Source organism: Netta rufina, assembly GCF_964035555.1.
Source record: "Netta rufina genome assembly, chromosome: 1".
Lineage (NCBI taxonomy): Eukaryota > Metazoa > Chordata > Aves > Anseriformes > Anatidae > Netta > Netta rufina.
Window position 1 is genome coordinate 163,323,688 of NC_140123.1, and position 20,759 is coordinate 163,344,446.

The 20,759-nt window shown below is 43.7% G+C and overlaps 1 protein-coding gene across 1 annotated transcript in view; it reads right to left on the reverse strand.

The window, feature by feature from the left end:
• GRIN2B (glutamate ionotropic receptor NMDA type subunit 2B) overlaps window positions 1-13,814 on the reverse strand; it is a gene marked incomplete at both ends in the record, with an annotated part of 162,036 nt that extends 148,222 nt beyond the window's left edge. Inside the window, one exon of the mRNA XM_084291018.1 lies at window positions 13,404-13,814. Coding sequence (XP_084147144.1) covers window positions 13,404-13,814 — 411 coding nt within the window. The remainder of the gene's footprint in view (window positions 1-13,403) is intronic.
• Window positions 13,815-20,759: the final 6,945 nt, after the last annotated feature.

Genomic DNA, 20,759 nt, shown 5'->3' on the forward strand with positions numbered 1-20,759 from the left:
CAAAAGAAGATTCAGTGCTCAGAGATCTGCTCAATGTTTGCTCAGCACCTCCCTGCCCTGCATTTCTTCACCTTATTCTTTCCAGACCTTCCTGTCTCTACCTCCCCCAGGTGTCCAGGCCTTTAAACAAACCCCTTCCTCTAGATCAAGGGATACATAAATCTCTTGTTTTCACCTTCAGCATGGCACCTCCTCAGCCCACCTACTGCTTAGACCATGCCTTGATCTCCTTCAGTGCCATTTGAGGCATGCAAGTCACCACAGTTTGCTGTAGCCTTGCAAAGAATAAGAAAGCTCAGGCAGACGAAAGGCAGAAGGTGTGCAGAAGGAAAGTAGGGCAGAAAACAGATGCCTGCTTGTCAGTTATGAAAAGAAAGTAAGGCGTAATTCACATTTTAAGTGCAATTTTTAAGTCTCTGTGTTGAAAATATAAAGTCACGCAACTTCCTCTTCCACAGAGAATACTAACGGAATAATCCAATTACTGCTGCTGTCATCAGGCTAATTTTTTTTCTCAAGAGGTCTGTTTCAGGATAAAAATATTAAAATCTTCAAGCCTTGTGCCATGTTCTCCTTCAAAAGCTAACCGATAGGAGCATGAGACACTGAACAAGTGTCTGCTCATGATTATGTCTCATTTGCTTCCGTGATCCAAGCCACCACGGCATGTTAGTGTGAGTCACAGAGCGCATACATGTGCGCTGTGCACAAGTGTGAACCGAACATCCAACCCCAGGAGACAGCGCAGCTCGCATTGCATGCTCGCCTATGCAAATCACAGAGCAGGACTGCTCCGGGTGAATCACAATGAGTCACCCTGCAAGCGTGTGGCAGCGATGGTAAGCATGCTGCAAGCGTGTTTGAGACATGCTGCGCATGGGTCACTTGTATAGAAATCACAGCTCATCAGACACTCCAACGCAGGGCTTTGCTCACCTTCTGTGTGTGTTTTTAGCTCATTTTTGCGAGGAAAAGAAGCTTTTGCAAACCTGGTACATGTGTTCGTGTGTACATGAGTCAGACTTCCCAGCAACTCTTGAACCTGCTGGCAGATTTCCACCTGATTTGACAAAGGGGCAGAGGACTCAAGGAGAATTAAATTCTTACAGTCCTGTACAAAATAGAGCCTGCAACTGCACACAGTCCCAAAGCCTTTGTCTGGCCACACAGCAATGTGTATGATTCATCCAGTCACAGGCACACGCTATGGCTCACTAGGCAATCAGATAAATTTCATCTTGGCCAGGCAACATGCCTATGGTGGGCAATCCCTATACACATAGTCCTTGGGGCACCACAGTACATCTCCCTTCTTCCCAGGCAGTAGCCATAAAATACAGAGTAAACTGTGGGAAAAAAGCAATAGAGGACCTGGGAGGAATTAAATTCCTGTAGGGAGAAGGTGTAGTCAACTCCTGGAAAAACTGAAGTTTCTACAGGCACACCAACTCCTTTGGACTGGACATATCCTGGTTGAAACAGGGTAGTGGGTGGAGAAATTAGGTCCTTTCAATGTCTCCAGTCCTCACCTTTGTGTAAAGGCTGAGCTCAGCTCTTCTGAAATCTCTTCACCCTGCTCAAGTTATCTCCTCTGTGGATTCTCTGGTGTCTACTAAAGGATGAGCTCACATTACAGTCTCAGCATATAATTCAGTCAAAGAATCAATTAACCATGAGACATGTATCCACTAAAAACAGGATTCACTCATTTGGGAGCTGACAAAACTACTCCTTCCTACTGTCCTTCCACTCACTCTGTCTTTTCAACAATCTATTCCAGTGTCGGGTCATAAAATTCACTTTTTTGTGTACCAGATATAGGAAAAAAAATAAAGAAAAGCCTTTAGCATAGATTCTCAAAAGCAATGAGGGACTCTAGGTGTCAATTAGGAGATATGACATGAAATACCCAACTTCCAGAAGGTAGAGATGCTCAGCCTTTTTTCAAATTTGGGCTGCTTTAACCTGCTTCATGTTGGATGCCAAAAGAAAAAAAAAAAAAAAAAAAAGCAGTTAGAATCACTGTTCATACTCAAAAGACTTTAGCCTACATCTTCAATTTCCAGTGCTCCTTGGAGGGAGGCAGAGCCCACCCAGATAGCAGGTGTCCTGTGCCTGGCATCTTGGCACACAGTACTGCATGGAAAAGGCTCTCCACTCCACCAGCCCTAATGCCACCTGTTCCCCAACCTCCCTGCCACCCACCCAGCACTGCTGTGCTGAGGAACAGGCTGAGCCTGGCCCAGAGCCCAGGCCATGAAGGATCCCAAATGGAGCTAGGCAACTTCAAGAAACGGGAAAGCAGGCACTTCTGAGATTCTCTCTCTACGCCATTATCTGGCGAATACACCATTATCCCACAAGAGCCTCTCTCTCCCCTCTCTGAGCAACTACCTCCATTGTTAAGAATCCACTGACTCTTTTTTGTTGTTGTTGTTATCTACAATACTTTCATAAGAGGATCATCTTCCTTACATTTCTTCTGTGCTCTGCTAGGTGCAGGTTTGTTGTGTTGGTTTTTGTTTTTGTTTTTTTTTTACTGCCTTGAGTAGATAACTACAAGGTATTGGTTACCATCAGCTCAAGTGTGTTTCCCTGAAAGGACACATACTCTCCTCTCTCAATTGCTGTCCATACTGCACCAGTGACAGGAGATTCCCTGCTCCCAACAAGCCTTTCTGAACTGAAAGTGATGGAAACCATTGTATTTCCCATGGAGTGAATCTCAGCAGGAGAAGGCCATTCCATTCAGAGAGAAAAATCATTTATTTCAATAGGTTCAGAATTACACAGCCGCTTGCATGTACAAATATTTCTGGCTATAGTGATCTTACCTTACACTCAGGCCCATACAAAGCATGTGAACCCCATGATTTGGGAGGCTTAAACAAAAGTTACGTCAATAAATGCCTCCCAGATCACTGACCTCTAATACATGGAAAAATGTGGTTAATGTAGCACACAGAATACTGAAACTTCATCTCAAGCAAGTTTGTGTTGGAAAGAATGTTAGACACACACAATGGATACTGAACTCATTGGGGAATTCCCTCTTAGATTAGCTGGGACAGAATTATACGCATCATTAGGACAGGTGCAAAGGCTTAGAGTAAATTCATGATGTCTTTCCTCAATTCCAAACCCTTCACTAGCCCCTTTCAACTAAGGTGCAGACACATGGCCAGCCTGCTAAGCACAAACCCCCACCAGATGGCCACCACAAACCCTCACGCAAGTCATCACCATAGCCAGGTGCTCACATCCCCACGGTCAACCCCTAACTGAGGTGGCAACAGCAATTACCCCAGCAAGACCCACACAGGCTCAGCAGCCTTAGCCCTTGGCTGGAGAGAAGCAAGAGGCATCATGCAAGGCTTTCCCCAGGCTTTGCCTCCTGTTACCCACTGGTCTGTGACGTGGTACAGGCACCACCAGACTGTATGCTCGACTGCGGTGAGAGGATCACCAGCCTGTCAAGTTGGTGATGTGAAGAACAGTATTAACTGAGTAATTAAATCATTTCTGTAATTACTCTCACACATTTATAAATAATGTAGTCCCACACGTTCTCTCTGGAAGCCACAATAGCAAGAGAATAGAGGGTGAGGGATGCAAATGAAAAAGAAAAAGCAGAAATAATAACAATAATAAAAACACTTAACATTTATACCATACTTTGCATTTTCAAAGCACAGCGCAAACAGTAATTAAGAAATGGGTAGAGTGACAGACAGAAGCGGGTGACAGAAAGGAAAGGAGGAAAAGGGAAAGGAGAGGAAGGGGGCAGGCATAGCACTACAGGCCCCAGCAGGCTGCCAGCCTGGAGGACACGCTGTCCAGCCCTGTGGCCATGGGGCTCCTCAGCCCTCACCACCACACCTCCCCAGTGAGCTGGGGAACACTAGCAGGACCCTGCCTCACTGGAAGCAAGCAGCAAAGTGAGCAGACAAAGCACTGCACTTGCCCTGAACCAGGGTCCTGGCAGGCCATGGGGGCCTCATGCTGGCTAAGGGGCACCTGGCTGAGCATACCCTGTGCATACACTGGGAGACCCGCTAGCCTTTCCCCAGGGGAGCACTGATGCCACACCCCTGCAGAGACTTCCCTTGCACCCTTCCTCACATCAGGTTTCTGGTCCTAAACTACTCACCCACTGAGGTCCTTCACACACTTGTCTTTTTCTGTGCTGCACAGTTCTTCCTGGGTGTATTCTGACCAGATCTCATAGGAGAGCACCTCCAGCCCCAGCACAGCCTGTGCGGCCCCCAGTCCAAATGCAGTTTTGAAGCACAGCTTCAAAGGACAAGATCTCTTCAAGAGATTTGTAGCAAACATGTAAAAAGATTCTGCTACATATACACAATTTCTCACAGCTTATACCAAAGCCAAACTTGGAGCAACCTACGCCATGCAGCAGCAAAAGCACATTTTGATTAAAAGTCCTTCCCTACAAGACATCTCCAGACTCCATTCCTTGCTCTAGAGGCCAGTGATGGTCAGGCAGAATTGTTGTAAGAAAACACACTAACGTTTTCAACATGAACAAGTCACGTATCTTCCTTGCCACATTTTTAAGACAGCTATTTTATTCTCCAAATAAATAGAGAAATAAATCAATCAGCTTGAGGCATACACCTGGCATAGGAAACTTTGCTCAAACACTAATCGTCTGGCAAAGTTACAGGCAACCCCCAAGAGGATCTTATAACAGGGAATGCTGGGCAAGCTTACAATAGACGGTGCTATCAGCCCTGCATACAATAAGCTTTCCTGCATGCTGCAGCTATTCAGCCACCTCTAATGGGGGTTACAGCTTCTCCTCCTGGAGTACAGATTTTCATATCAAGCATTGTATTTACTTCAGCTAGAAAAATTCATTAATTGCTCCCTGGCAATTAGGTAGCCTTTAGCTTTTGTACAGCTCGAAGTACTTTACAAAAACATCATTACTGTCTTCGTACAAAGGGCAAATTAATGTAGACAGAAGTTGAGTAGCTGTCTCAAAGTCATGTAGAAGGCTGTTTTAGAGCAGAGCTGCAATGAGCACTCTGGTCTACAGGACTTATTTGATTCTGCTGGCCATAATGAACCCCTTAGATCAGTCCTCCTCATTGTGTGTTCTTTTGATTTTTTTTTTGATTTTTTTTTTCCATCTTGCCTTTAGACTCTCTACCTCCTTCATTCCTCCTCCCCCCCTCCTCTGAAACATACATTTGTTATCAGGAATCTCATAGATACACAGCTAGAAGCTATTACCAAAGCACAGAAAAAAAAGTACCTCGATAGAGTATTTGGTGTATATTTTTTTCCAATTACCTTCAGAATTTTATTTAATATAGTCTTCTTTTTCTTCCTTACACCCCATGATCCTAGATTAACAAGAAGTTTTCCTGTAACTGATCTTTGCCGCCCTTTTTCTCCACCACCTCTCTAGCCATATAACGCAATTCTCTAGCACTTCGTTCAGTCCTGGCTGAAAACCTGGTTGAAAAAAAGCTGAAGCAACATGCTTTCCACACTCTTGCACAAGGAGACTACAGCATATCCTAATAAAAGTAAGTGTCTGAACTTTCTTCTCGATACACATACAAATGATATCTTTTCTCAATTCATCCTGTCTCTCCTTCTGGCAACTCCCTAAGTATAATTTTCTCTAATTTTAGTCTTTCTCTGTTCACTGCATATATAAATCACACCCTGACTCATTGTTCAGCCAATCTACAACATACACGTATAGCTGTTCCAGTCTTTCTTTATACATCAGTCCCTCCAGACCCTTAACAGGCTCACAGACTAAAATAATATCATTTTCTGTACTGTTTTTCTCCCCAGCCTGTGTATATTTAATTCCCTTAACTTCCTTCATAATCCATCCCATCCAAACTTGGTTAATGAAGCAAATAAAAGGCAAAGAGAAGAGATTCCCTGAAAAGAATTGTTTCTCCCTGTCCTGCGGTTACAGGGGAATGATACGCAGATCTAAAGCAGCAGCATTGGGCAATTTCACACTCCATGTTTTCAATTTCATTTTGAGGCCAGTTTAGGGTTGGGACAATTTGAGTGTAATTAATTTAGATTTTGTGAGACAAGTAACTGCTTGGGGTTGTAATAAAGGACTGCCTGCTCCAGAATGAAGAAACTAATCTCCTTGTCCAGCTGGGGATGGCACAAATTGATTTAATATTTTTGTGTTGCTTGGGCTTTTTGTGGTTTTACTTGTTTTTGGTCTTTTTTTTTTTTTAGTTTATGTTTGTCTATTTTGAAGAAATAGTAATAATAATTACAAGTAATAATGAGTCAAGATCTCATCAAGCTCTCAGATTTTCTGTGGACAGGTGCTCATGGATTTGGACATCTACCCAAACACCAGCAGCATGAAAGTCATGGTTAGAAATCTAGTAAGAAAGAACTTTTCCACAAAAGCCTTATTACTTGGCAGGACCAAGCTGGGTGGGAAACAACATTTTCCTCAGATATTTCAGTACTTCTATTTCCATGTAGACAATGACAACACCTCATTTAAACATTAGTAGGAAAGAAGTTAACAGTTTCTTTTTCTCCCAGGCAGGTTGCAGGGGTTGCATGAAGAGCTAGGCAAGGAAAGGTCTTCTGACACTCAAAAGAAAACATCACTATAACAACAGGAGAAAACTGAGTACTCCTAGAAGAAGAATTATATGACTCAAAATAAAACAGCTTATAAATAGCTACAAAAGTCTGATGTAAAGGAATCAGACTTCAGGTTTGCTTGACGTACATCATCTGGGACAACTTCTGCCAAGGGAAGGAATTGACTCTCCCCTGTAAGCTCCTTCACATTCTGCACCCTACTCCTGTTCCAGCACTGCCACTGCTCAAAAGCTCCACATGGTCATTTAACAGGGCATGAGCCTCATGGGAGTCCCTCCAGATTTCCCCCTCCCCAGCCTTGTGCCATTCAAGCAAAGATGGTGCCTTCAGGCTGCAGGCGTCCAAGGCTCAGGGTAGATATGAAGTGCATCAAATAGAAATGATGAGGAAAAAAAGACAGGAATATCTGCAGGAAAGCTATGTTTACCCTAAATACGTACCTAATACATACATAAAAATAAAAGTGGGCTTTCTTGTTGTTTTGTTGGTTTTTTTGTTATTGTTTTGTTTTGTTTTTAGAAAAAATTTGAACTCCATACTTTTCTCTTGTGACTGTCAAGAACACTACTCTACAAGGAAGTGAAAGCCTTCAAATGGCATTCCCGTTTGAAGCATGTGGGAGAGAAAGTAGAGAGAAACTTGAAAAATTTAGAAAACATGCTATTGTATTATGATATTTAATAAAAGAAACAATATATTTCTTTGAAAGGTCTTTTTTTTTTTTTTCTCCATTGAAATAATATTAACAAGAGTACTCAAGCTCTTGTTTAGGAAATGAGAGTTAACATTGAAGGATTTAACGGCCCTGGGGAGAGGCTAAAGCTCTTAACAGTTCATTTCCAGGTTTCCTAATATCTGAGGGATTTTTTAATGCTGCAATTTATTTGTAAAGTAATAAAAAAATGTTCTAGGGAAAGTTTGAGATATTAATTAAACTCCACAGAAAAATGCTACCTATATTTCTTTATACAAAAAAAATATTTTTATATGGGTGGATTCCACACACACAAACATAAATTACTGATCCACCTGGCCTATGATTACATGTGTATACTCAAGAGAAAAGCGACACTGAACTGACATACAATACAGGCTTTTATTCTCTATATCTGTGACCTACCTTTTTTCTCCCTCTCCAATTTTTACAGCAGACTTATAGTTTGAGGACACATGAAATTTAGTTCATTACTTGTGAGCTACACAGAGCTTTCATTTGGCAGCAAGAGGAAACAAAGTACCAAAAGCAAAAGAAATAGATTAATCGTGTCCTGAATAAAAATACTAAAAGCTTGAAGGGGAACTGCTGATTTTTATTTTTTTTAAGATCAAATTTATCTTTGCTAATCACGAGATTAGTCTAAGAAACATTTAGGCTATTACTATCATCAAATGCATTTTCAGAGAAATGAAAATGCCTTGTGAAATTACATCAACTGCACATCATTTTGGAGGGGAAAAAAGGGATATAAGTCTTCTAACAACACTGAATTGTACTCTTTCAACATTTGCAGATCAAAATGCATCTTTCTTCCCTTCTAAGCATCATTTTGTTTGTAATTTATTTCACTTCCTTTCATATAACCATTCAAAAGGAACTTTTCCTGTTGTTTTTTTACTGAATTTTTCACACAAAGGCTCTAAAAATTTCTGATGACATCCCTCATGGAAATGAATCAAATTTCCATCTGAAAAATGAGGTTTGCATTCCCCATGCATCTCTATTATTTAACCTTTGGAAACCTGAGAGTGAAAGTGCTTTCCTTTTAATTACAGATGTACTGCTTTTAGCAGCACTGTCCCAGTGTCTTTGACTTTGTCCTGGTTTTCAGAATATATCAAGGTGCTCAGCTTATCCAACTAGTTTTGGCTTCCCTCTACCTGCAGCATCATTTTGCTACACTCTGACCTATAGCTAGATCCCTTCTCTGGTGCTTTACACCCATTGACCAAGTTTCAACATGCTTGCTCCCCACTGAAATGCCGAATACCACCATTGCCAAAGCAACATGGCCCAAGCATGGAAAAAATCACCTCAAAGTTCAGCATTGAAACAGAGAGAGAGAGAAATCTTGGAAACCTGACAGAAAACAAAAAGAAAGGGGACAAGGACTTATGAAGCAGAGCTGGCAAGTTAGAGGAAAAAGTATACCTTTAGTGTGAATGGGGGGGTGGGAATGCAAGGTAGTAAAGGAAATAGTGGAAAATTCAGCTCTATGCTGTGTAAGAAAAGAAAGGAGAACCTGGCCCAGAAAGATCAAGGGTTTTAGATTTCAGGTTAGTTTCACACAGCTTTTATATAGATTTTATTATAGACATAGCCTTATTTCATAGATTATTCTTCCCTATCATTTTATTTCCATCAACATGGCTACCCTGTGTGAACAAATCTCAGAGAAAATAGCACAGGACTCAAAGATAAAGGACAACAGAATCACACTCCTCTTCCAATATTTTTCCTGGGTGCTGCTTGTGCACCATTACATTACTATAAAGCTGAACAGGACAAGCAGCTTTAGTAAAGCATGAAACCCAGCAAAACTGCAAAAAGACGCTTCTGCCAAAAATGATGGTCACCAGCTATGCTATAAGGCAACCCAAGACAGTTTCTGTTCTTACCTTTTCTACTTTCATTACCAGCAAGTTGACTCTCCCTCTTTTTAAAAAGAAAAGTCTGTTGTTACAAAACAAACCAGTCAGCCAAATGCTGTGGTTGTTTTTTTTGTCATGAATCGAAGTCTTTTCCAACACAGTAAGTGTCCTAAATCTGAACAACAATTTACTCTTCCTTTAAGATGCATATAAATTTACATTGTTATTATTTCCTTTTCTGCAACTGCACCTCTACCTCCTAGTTCTGTGAAAAAGTGATAGAAGGCAATATTTAAAGTATAATGAAGAGAAGCCCATCCCAGGTTTCCAGTCTCAGGTCTGCAAACACAAGATACTGGTTTGAGTGCTTATCTGAACTGAAGCTGCATTTTTAGCCTTGAAGGTTTGCTCCCATCATCATTCTCCTAACATAGAGCATCCTCATCAACCAACTATATCCACATTGTGATAGGACTGAATTTCTGCTTTTAAAAACAACTTGGGAGACAGGAAAAGTAATTTTAAAAACTGGAATGGGAGCAGATGTCACTGGTCATGAGTGCTTTGCAGTCCTCTGGACATGTGGTTCTAATTCCTTTTCAAGGTATCAGCACCAAAACAAGAACCAGATAAATGTTCATTCATAGGACTGAAAAGGGTGCAGCCATTCTTACACTCTACCCCACAACTGCAGGACTTGTTCCTCTGAAAGGAGCTAATATAGGGGCTACTGAACCCCCTTAGCCATCACTCCCAAGCCATCCAGTCCCATCAAAGTGACTGCTGCAGCTCCCAACACTTGGCATCACTGCTGGCAATCTCATCAGACTAAAAGGACTGAACCAGTGGTGAGGAGAGTCTCCCTCAGTAAAGTGGTCTCTCCAGCACTGGAGTGCAGCACAGGGTGTCTGTGCTGTACCAGCTTCCTGGAACTAAACCCAGATCTCAGTGTACACACATCATCTGGTCAATTTCTTCTGATGCCAAATTAGACAGATTAAATGCAGCGCTTTGTAACAGCTAAACAGGTGGGATTAGAGACATGACCACCGAGGAGAGAAACAGCAAAAACATGTGCAAATGACTATATAGTTATTGTTCAGGGGAAAAACATGGAAAACAGAAAGTCTAAATATTATCTACAAAATCTAATCAGATGCAATATTAAAGAGCACAAATTTGAACAAAACAATCAGGAAATCCAGATGTTACATTTTCAGCAGCACACCTCCACCTGCTATGTTACACCTAGGGCAAGATTTGTGGCACTTCACTTGAAGCGTCAAGAGCAATTTGGAGTAGAGCCTTCTTCAGTAATCAGTGGGGAGACACAGGACTGCCCTACAAACATTTCATTGCACCCCAAGGTGCATGGGGATGAACTGTCCTCAGGTGGTGCCTCCTTCCCCACTGATTGTAGCAATGCGATGCCTAGACCTACAGTTAGCAAACTTTCAGATGGATGTTAACTGAGATGAAGGCAGCCTATGGTGCACGTTGTACAAGGTTTCTATCAGGGGGTGGGGGCATAAATTCAGGCTGGAAATCCTTTTTTTCTTTTTTGCCTGTCGTTTCATGTCTCAATTCACCAGCTTTACAGAACATTACGAAGTTAATTTCACACATGGACCCAAATTTCCTCACAGACACACTTATCAAACCCTCATTGAAGGTTAAACAGAATTTCTCATGCTCCTTTAGGGAAGGTGGTTCAACTGAGGAGGTTTTTGCTTTAACCACCAGAGAAGGCGTCAGCAGTTTGCACTCTTCTTTAGGTTTGCATTGATGCCACTGATCGCAAACACACAAGGAGCACAACAAACCTCTAGGTGCAGGTCTGAACCTGTGAAATGCTGAGTGAGTTCAATCACAGCTGACTGCTGTGAGCATTGAAGGGATGCTGAAAGAAGCAATGTGTCCTTACGGGATCAAACGCCAGCCATACAACTCATTTGCAAACTACATGACTAAGGGTCAGTAAAAGACAAGCCTCTGTCAAGGCCCTCTGTGGAAAATAGATTGTTAAGGACTTACCAGTCAGACTTCAGCATTTTCAGGAGAATATCAATGTATTTACTCTCCACCATATTTTAATTCAATTCATCAAACAAATATTATCCATTAAAGATTACGCACCTGTGAATCAGAAGCTCTAAAGGTCAGCCCTTTCGATTTATGCTGAAAAGAAATCTTGGCCTTTCCTAAAGCCACAGATCTTTGTATGTATCCTGCTTCTCCTGCCTGCAAAACTAGGAAAAGGGGAGCTTGATAAAACAAAGATCTCTATTTATAAGGCTTCCACCTTTGAGCTCCCTGTGGGCTGCTTGACTGCCAGAAGGCTCTTTAGAAGCCAACTGGTGGAATACACAGGGTGGCCGCTTGAGATGCCACCTTCCCAAGGAGAGAGGAGAGAGAGGCAAAGATTTTTCTTTTTACCAAGTTCAATAGGCCAAATTCCTCTTTGAGTTACAGAGGCGTAAATTTGATCTAATCCTACCATAGGCGGTGGTGCTGTGCTGGATTTACACCGCAGGAATCAGAAATCGGAACTTGGCCTGCCACGTTCAAAATCGCAAGGACCTTTTCCCAGTGCTTAGGACGTCTGGCAACAGAGACACTGATGCTTGTTCAAAGAGGATATAAAATGCCACCATAAGGATGAAATGCAGCACTAAAAGTAATGTTCTAGACCTGTTTTGCACAGACACTGACAACCGTGCAATGCAGGAGAGCAATGAGACACAGAGTTGTTGCCTAATTCTTCTCAAGAAAGAAAAGTCTCATTGCGGGTAGAATGGGGCATAATGACTTTATCACAACTGTAACTACTGAAGGACAGAGAAATAAATGCCTGTGATTCTATTACTCAATGCCTACTTTAGTTCAGTGACTGATCTGAGAAAATAACCTGCATATTAAATGTACATTTGGCAACTGAACAGCCACAGAGTGAGAAAATATCTTGTGATTAACCTATTCCCAGCTACTCACCTATGATGACCTGCACTGAATTAGTTACTTGCAAGGTAAATGGAACAGAAAATGCCCGATTTCTCAAGTCCACTAGATCTTTCTGAGGAAAAGTTGCCACATTGGCCAGCTTACTTCCCCCCCCTCCCTTCCCTCAATTACACCTGATTCTGCCAAGTGAAATCTCTCAGATTTGCTGAAGAGTGACCTGCAAAAGGAAAAGACTGTCAGCTTGATCCCCAGATTGTTTCTTTATGAAAGTGTGGTCAAGAGTTTCTTCTCAATAAAGGGGCTTTTTTTGCACCAAGCCTGCAGGAAAAAGGGCAGATCACTTCTCTTGGATATTCCAGCCAGCCCACAGCAGCTTGGAGGCCACTGTCAGCTGCACTGGCCAGCCCAATGCACACTCAGGCGTGAATTTCTGGGTCCCCTGCTCCTCCTGCCAAGGAGATTTCTGTCAGGTCCAGCTGTACACCATGCATGCTCTCCTAAGCTGACAGTTACCAGCTGGCCAAAGATGGTGCTCTCTGCATCTTGCCGTGTTCCAAAGCAGTGGCAGGAGGGCCTGTTTGTGCAGTTAACTGCCAAGAATACTAGCTTGGGTTGGGGAAAACAGCAAAGCGTCAGTGATATGACGGAATAAAATAAAGTGGAAACAGCTGGACTGGTTCAGACCAGTTATTTGCGTTAGCTAACACTACTTAACTTCAGGAGCTAATGAACACTTCTGAGAGATGATAGCTTTATTAAAGATTCAATTATTTTTCAATTAAGATGTAAGAGCTGTATTAAGCATCTCTGAAAATGCCACAATGTCCTCCAGCTCCGTTCAGGGAAAACCCAAGCTAGCATTCTTGGCACTTTCAAGGTAAAACACCGGCAAAAATAAAACCTTAAAAAAAAAAAAAAAATCAGAATTGTCAGAGGCTCTTTACACTTCTTAAGGAAGAAGAGAGCTCATTCTTTTGCAGCTCTCTTCTATCTGCTCCTTTCCCTTCTTGGTTTTTCCTCTGTTGCAGATAATTCCACATGATTAATAGGCTCTTCTCAGCAGTGCTACACACAGTTAGCTCTTTTAATCTCTCTTTGAATCTGAGTCTCTCTAATCCCCTAGCCCTTCTGCCCCAGGAGACTCCACCTGAGGATCACAGACTCAGATAGTTCTCTCTGTTTTAAGTTTCAATTTGCGGGTTTACAACAGAAGTTCAATTTACCTTATCTGCCATGATCATAGAGGAGCCTCCATGGATGCCCAGGATGGGAGTGAGGGTCTGGGCAGAGATGAAGTCCAGGATCTGAGCAATGGCTTCCTGGTCTGTGTCATCAGCAAATACCACCCCTTGAATCTTCCGATCTGACATGAGGTCACAGATGCGGGTGATGATGCTCTTGGGATCTGTCTCATTCATGGCCACCAGCTCCACCCGGGGCACCACTGAGAGGTGGTGGAAGTCATCTTTCTCGTGTGCATCTTTGATGGCCACTTCGTCTGAGGTCCCCACCAGGATGACTGCAATGCCAATGCTCGGGTGGCTTTTCTGGGCATGGGCCCCGCTCCCTGTTGTCGCGAGGACTGCCAGCACCAGCCAAAACTTTGGAGAGTAGCACTCCACCCTGGGCCTCATCTTCGGATCTTACACTCCCTAAACAAAGGAGAAATAAAAGGAACGGGGGACAGTGACAGAAAGAAAGTGATTAATTGATAAGTCAATCACGCACTCAACCCTTCAAGGCAGATCCATCGGTCCTCCTCAGCCGCTGCCATCCTCCCACCAGCCCTTCTTGCTCAACGCCCAGTCCTTCAGCTGCATTCAGGGCTCTATTAAATAGTCAGAGGGACTCAAACTGAGTCCCAGTCTCTACCTCAGATTTTGCAGTCACCTCAGAGAACAGCTGTCAGCAGAAGATGGGATCATGTCATCTCTCAGGTCCCATGTCACACTGAGACCAAAGTCAAAACTGATTGAGAATTGTCCTTTGACGGCTGTTCAGCTATCTTCATGAAACTAATTGCTTATGTCAACCCCATGTCTAAATGCTTGCCCTCAACACAAAGGAATTATTGATGCTTGTGATCGGTTTGGCCTTCAGCTGGAGGTATAGCAGAGAGGCTGAAGGGACCAGGCAGACAGGACACCCTGTTACTTTCTCAGCACAGTGCCTCTAGAATAAAACGAGGACAATTGTCAAGGCCATTAGATGGATGTGGAAGTGAGTTACTCTGTGTATGCATTGCATGCAGCCTGCCTACTAAAGGAATACACACTGCTCCAGTCCGTAGTAGTTCATTAGTCATATGCCTTTCACCAACACAACATCCATTTCTTTTTAAAATGCCAAGAACACAAATTTTCCTAATGGTCACAGCTAAAAATGGACCAGCGTAACATGGGGAAGACATTCCCTTGAAGACTCACATGCCAAGTCTTTTTGCTAAAAAGGAGAAAAATCCAGAGAGTTCATAAAGGTTCACCATCAGCTACCACAGCCAGGGATGTTACAGGGATCTTCTCCCTGAACACGCCCACTTTATTTTGTAATCACAACAGCAGAAATGGAAAAACCCAATGAGGTCATCTCTCCAGCCCCTGCCTGAGCAGGACAGCTCCCTGTGGGATTGTTCCTAGCTCTTTCTTTACTCAGTCTTGTTTTAATAATACCTCACATTTCCACAGCTCTTTTCATCCTCAAGGCACTTCACAGACACTAATGAATTAATACTTGCAGTACGTATGAGGAGTAAACATTATCAAAATCCTCCTGGTCTGGGGACACAAACAGAGCAGTGGCAGTCCTGTGAGAGGCAGCACTGCTCAGCACGCCCATCCAGGGCCACTTTGCTGTCCCAGGAAGATGCCAGGCATTTCAAACTAGAAAAGACTTTCTATCAGCTCTTCATGCCCATAAATCTGCTCATCAACAGCCAGATACACTTAGAATAAACACACCTGCCCTGCATTTCTTTGCACTACATCACTGATCCTCTAATCTTGGTGACCAAGAAACTGGAACCTTCCATACCCTTCACTGCTGCACGTCTCTCTGTCAAGTGGGTAGCAGACTGCAGCAGCAGGGACAAAAACAGCAGAGTTTTTTGGGGAAGTTGGAAGTCCATCCAACAACCCCACCGAACGCCAGTCACCCCCAGAAAAAGGGCACAAGGGACTCCATCATGCCCTGCCCAGGAGAACACAGAGGCTCAGTGCCTGCTTCCTCATTGCCATGCTAAGCAGAGAGAATGTATCCTGCATTATTATTACCAGATAAATAACCACATAATAAAATAGATAATAAATATGCACCGAAGGAACCAAATCCACTTAGGAGGCTGAAAGGAACCACGGGTACGAAGCAGCAATCGATTTTAAACTCTGACGGATCCACTTTCTGAGAGACGCTCACAAGAACCAAGGGACTTCAAGAGTTTGGCAAAATGAACAGCTAACTTCATTCCAGCAGGACTGTTATCCTCCAATTACGAGTCACTAAATTAAATTCCTTCACAGTGAAATGCAGTCCCCACTCCTGCAATGCTTTATTAACTTTAATGCACTCTATACGCTCGCTGTCTCTCACTCTCTTGCTCAGTCCCTTTAATGCTATATTTGCTCTCTTTAAAATATGTCTCCTGCGATCTCTGCAGAGTCTCACACTGTATATTATGCTTGGTTAGGCAATGGCTAGCTGTGATGCCCAGGGAGCAGTGTAGGTTTTTCCTAGTCCCTCTCCCACCAGGAATACTTTACAGGGCCTTCCAACACAGGGCTCAGAGAGCAGCAATGCAGGAGCTATGCAGGCAAATGAGGCAGCTGTCTGCTTTCACACCCGAATACAGACTTCTCCCACAGGAAAAAATGCTGGCCGAGAAACCCGTTCCCTTCTCTTCACTTGCACCAAAGCCAATAAATCTCTAGCATCTACCTTCAAGGACCAGCAGATGAGAGCACAGATCCTGAAGAGCACTTAAGTGCCAACCTACTGCATGTCTGGCTCAGGGGATGTGCCCCCCAGACAGATCTTCTCTTCAATACAAGATGATAGGGTTCCCTGTAAAGCACCACCAGATATCCAGCCTTCAGCCAGAGACACAGGGAGCAGCCAGGCCTAGGAAAAATCTAATCTGAAGAAGTCATCAGTGCCTCCACAGCTGACCTGGCATCTCCCTCCACTTTGGAACCTTGGCCATGAGCCCTCTCCAAGAGCAGGAAGAGAGATGCCTGTGTCCACCCAACCACCCAAGGCACTTTTCCTCTGTCTCTTGCTCATATACGAGTTCTCTGTCACTCTCACTACATGTTTGAGGAACACGGATGGCCCATATGCCAGGAGCCAGCATCCATCTGCAGCAATTACAGGTACCAGGTTCAGACTGGGCCCCCTGGCAGGACAGGATGCAGGGATGTGACAAGGCAGAATGCCAATAAATCACACCGAAAACATGGCTGGGGGTACCCCATTAGCTCCACCAATCAGCCCCAGCACACTCCCACAAGGCAGCAGCAGGTTCACAACACAAAGATATGCTGCTTAAGTGCAGGCTGTTGGAGATAGGAACAGGCATCTGGGTATCAACCCCACCTCTCCTTTCTCCTCTAGTCTGGCTCACTATCAGCCCTTTTTGAATGTATGGTAGTAAAGTAAAGGGGTACACAACTGCAGACTTATTGTAAGACTAAAGTGACCCCATAACTACTGTGAGAAGGTGTTTTTGCATACACAGCAGCAAGTTTTATCCATTAATTTTGGCAATGTTTAAGCGCAGAAGTTTGAGACATCCAAACAAGGAAACACTAGAGGCACGATAGGGACCCTCCTTGAGGGCTGTCTTCTTTTGTCCAGTGAGCATTTACAAATTCACATTGAGAAATTCATAAGCACATGACAAGCTTGCAGTTGTAAAACAGGAAATTTGCCACTAGTTGTTTCAAGAAACTTCAATATTCCTAGACTAATTTCACCAGTCAAGAATGACTTTAAAAGTGGGCTATGATGTTTTATGACAAAATGTTTTACGTGAGTAGTTTTTTCCCTTGCTGGTGATGTGGGGCAGCATAGTGTCTGGGAGGCTTTTCTGTGTGTTTGCCATTCCGAAACAATTCGGCAATTCCTAAATTCCAGTCTGGCCAGTAACATCTTTCACACATTATTCCACACAATTATATTCTCCCTTGCTCGCTGGTATACAATATATGTCAGGGATATTAGACAAAGTGGTTTCACAGACATATCTATATTTAGGTATAAACATGCCTGTAAAACCATTATACCTCTATAATCTCATTTTACTTACCAATAAAACACATACACCATTGTAGAGGAATGCAGCATCTACTTAATGCTGCAGAGCAGTGTTACACAATCACTGTAAAAATGAGGAGGGAGAGTTAACTTTCCCAACTGAAAATGCAAGAGAAATGTAGGTAGTCAGACAGTAATTATTCAGATTGGAATTTGGCCAGGACCAAAGGTTAGATTGCTTTAAAATATCATGAGAACCTTATTTGACACTGCATTTTATGTGGATCATATCTTAGATAAGTATTAATAGAAAATTAATAGGCTGCACAGGCAAAAATACAGCTCAGCATTTAGAGATATTTCTGGACTATATTTCAAAATACCGAAAGTACACAAATAGGTCACTGTGCATTCAGCCAGGCAAACTGTAAATAAAGTGCTGCTCAGCGTACAGCAAGGCAAGACGATCTTTAGGTGGGATAAAGAAACTGAGGCAGAAGGTTGGATAGTCCCAGGAGCTTGTGGTCGTTTCTGTTGTGTATTGATGCTGGTGCCTCTGCTGCAGCCTTGCCAGATGGGCAGCAACATGCAGTAGCCCCCTGGGAGGGTATTTGCAAGCCCCAGAACCCCACTACGAAGCTAAACATAGCAAAAAGAAAGGAAGTTCTGTAACACTGTGGTCTCAGACTAAAAGCTGCCTTAAAGGCAACTTTCCTAGTAAGGAGGAAGACAATGGTTGAGATAGGAGGCTGAACAGCATCAGCAGTGTGAAGGGAACTTTGTAGGGATGCAGGCTCTGCGCTGGAGGAAGAACAGTGTCACCTACAACTTCCAGCCTTTCCTGAGGAGCCACAAGGACGTTCATACCAGAGTGCTTTCTGGACTCTGCCTACTCGGAGCTCTAATGAGGTCATAGTTAAAGGACTTCAAGCCACACAATCTGAATTCAACAGCTAGTTTTGCATCTGCACCAACTGTAAAGCTAACTGTCAACCCTACCCTTACCCCTAATCACTAGCCCAATTCCAATACTTACCGCCACACCCATGGCTGAGCTACTACCTACAGTTGTCCTACCGTCTCCAGTGTTACTGGAGACAGTTTGAGCATTGCTGGACAATGAATCAGAAACCAACCATCACATTTCCAGCCCTAGCTGGAGGTAGGAAGAACTCCACCTCAGCTGTGAGATACTCTAGAAAGCTAGCAGGTGTTTTGTGCCCTGTATCCAACACACCACCAGGGAACAGCACAGCGCACTAGGAGCCGTAGGGAAGTTAACATTGCACTAGACAAGCTACTGGGCTGTCTGGCAAGAAAATACCTGTATGTCTGGACCAGAGAGCACTATTTCTGTGTTAATTAACTGCAGAAGACTGCAGTTTTGGTCTGCTACCTGTCTTACAGGTAAGCTGCAGGAGCTGAGAAGACCCATGTAAGGTGTAGGATTGATTTAAACTCCATAAACTGTTACTCCTAAAAGCTGGGGTTTAAGGCTGTAAATAAAAACACTAGGCTGTAAATAAAACACTAATTTACACCCAAGCTTCTCCAACTCACTGATTTTTGGCAATCCAATTTCAACTTAGGACAGCATCCCATTCTTATGGTTAATGCCACCTCCCCAGTCCAAACACACTGCATGTAGTCTACCTCTGAAGAAGCATTCTTCCCTTCCTAATGCTGCATTGTCCTACCACAGCTTCAGCCCAGGCTATTTGTACACTGACAGCTCCTGCGCTGCTGTGCCACATATTACTGCTCACCAGGTAGGTGACATAAGTGCGCATAAATCTTCTGGCTCGTGTCTCTGTTGTTCCAGGAACTTTGTAAACAGAGACAAAGATGAAGATGAATCTGGGGCACAAAAGATGTGTCCTGGAAGCACCTGCACACTTCAGGTGCTGATAAACAGAATGAATGACACTGCAGGAAAATATCCATACATTCAGAGTAGTAATATGGCAGTCTACAGGTATCAGAAAGTTCCGTGTCCAATGATGGATGAAAGAGCAATGCAGCACCTGGACCAGAAGGGTCCATTATAGCGACTCTGACTGAATTCCGTTGCCATCCCCCAGGAGAAAAGTGGTATGTAGGCTCAGTTCTATTCACAATTTATTTTCTTTTAACCTGTTTGTTCTTCATTAAACCAGGTACAAACTCCTCCCTGGCCGGGACAGTGTCAGATTCATCCCATAGATCACATATTTGCTCCTTCCCATTTCCAAAGCCTAAATTGCTTCTGTTTAGGTCTATCCATTCAACAGGTCTATCCAAGGATAAGGTCCAAAAAGCACTTCCCCTTTTCCTGCCCCACATAAAGGAGAAGAGTAGTTCTCTCCCTACACTTGAGGCGGTACAAGGAACACTTTGATCATCAATTAGGCCCAAATCATTCCCAACAGATTAAGAACTGTGTCTCATTATTGTAAGCTTGCCCAAGGGTAAATTCCCAGTGTCCTTCCCACTTCCTCCCACCCACATATTTTACATATCACGGGGATAGCTGATACAGCCACAGCCTCCGAGCTTCTGTTGAGTCCAACATCAAGTGATTCAGAGAAATTACACGTGAAAATCCTCTGCTTAATAGTCTTGCCCTTCCCCCAGTCACTTCAGTATCGCTGTCTGCAGCATCTGCTTTAGCACACTACCTGCCCTGAAACAACTCAAACAATAGAATTACCACCACTAGAAGATGACTCCAAGGATCACATTTAGAAGCATTTCTCTAAACTCAGCCTAAATTTTCCCTTTGCTCAGCTATTCTGTTACTTCAATAATATCTCCTTCATTCAGCCTAAACAATTTCTCCCTCTTGACTCACCATTTCCACCCTGAAAACGCTAGTAAGATGGTTATCTGATCACCCCTTGGGACTTTCGTCTGCTGCAGCAGAAGTTCAGCTGTGTTTGTGTCCCTCTTAAGCTGAGCCCCCTTGGGCCCTCAGCAGGATGAGGGAGGGAGGAGGAAGGTAGCAGCCGGGCCAGGGAGAGCAGGAGAAAGCCTGACCTGCTTCCCCAGCCTGGCATACAAGTGCAGAGCAGCAGGAGCCAGTGTAACACACACAAAAGCCATTAAGAGAGACAGCAGGTCAGTCTGGCATTGCCCGGTGCCAATTTCTAAATGCCAGGGCAGAGAGGCTTGGCACAGCCATCGCTCTCAACAAGCTTGACTGGCGGAGCCAGGCTGGAGCCATCCCTCCCCTGCCAGGATCTCACCCGCAGCACCCCACTTGGACAAGTTCAGAGGGACAAGACCAGCCCTCCTGCCAGAGAGGAGGAACTGTCCTTACCGCCTGGAGCGGTCAGCTGCCGCTCCATGCATGG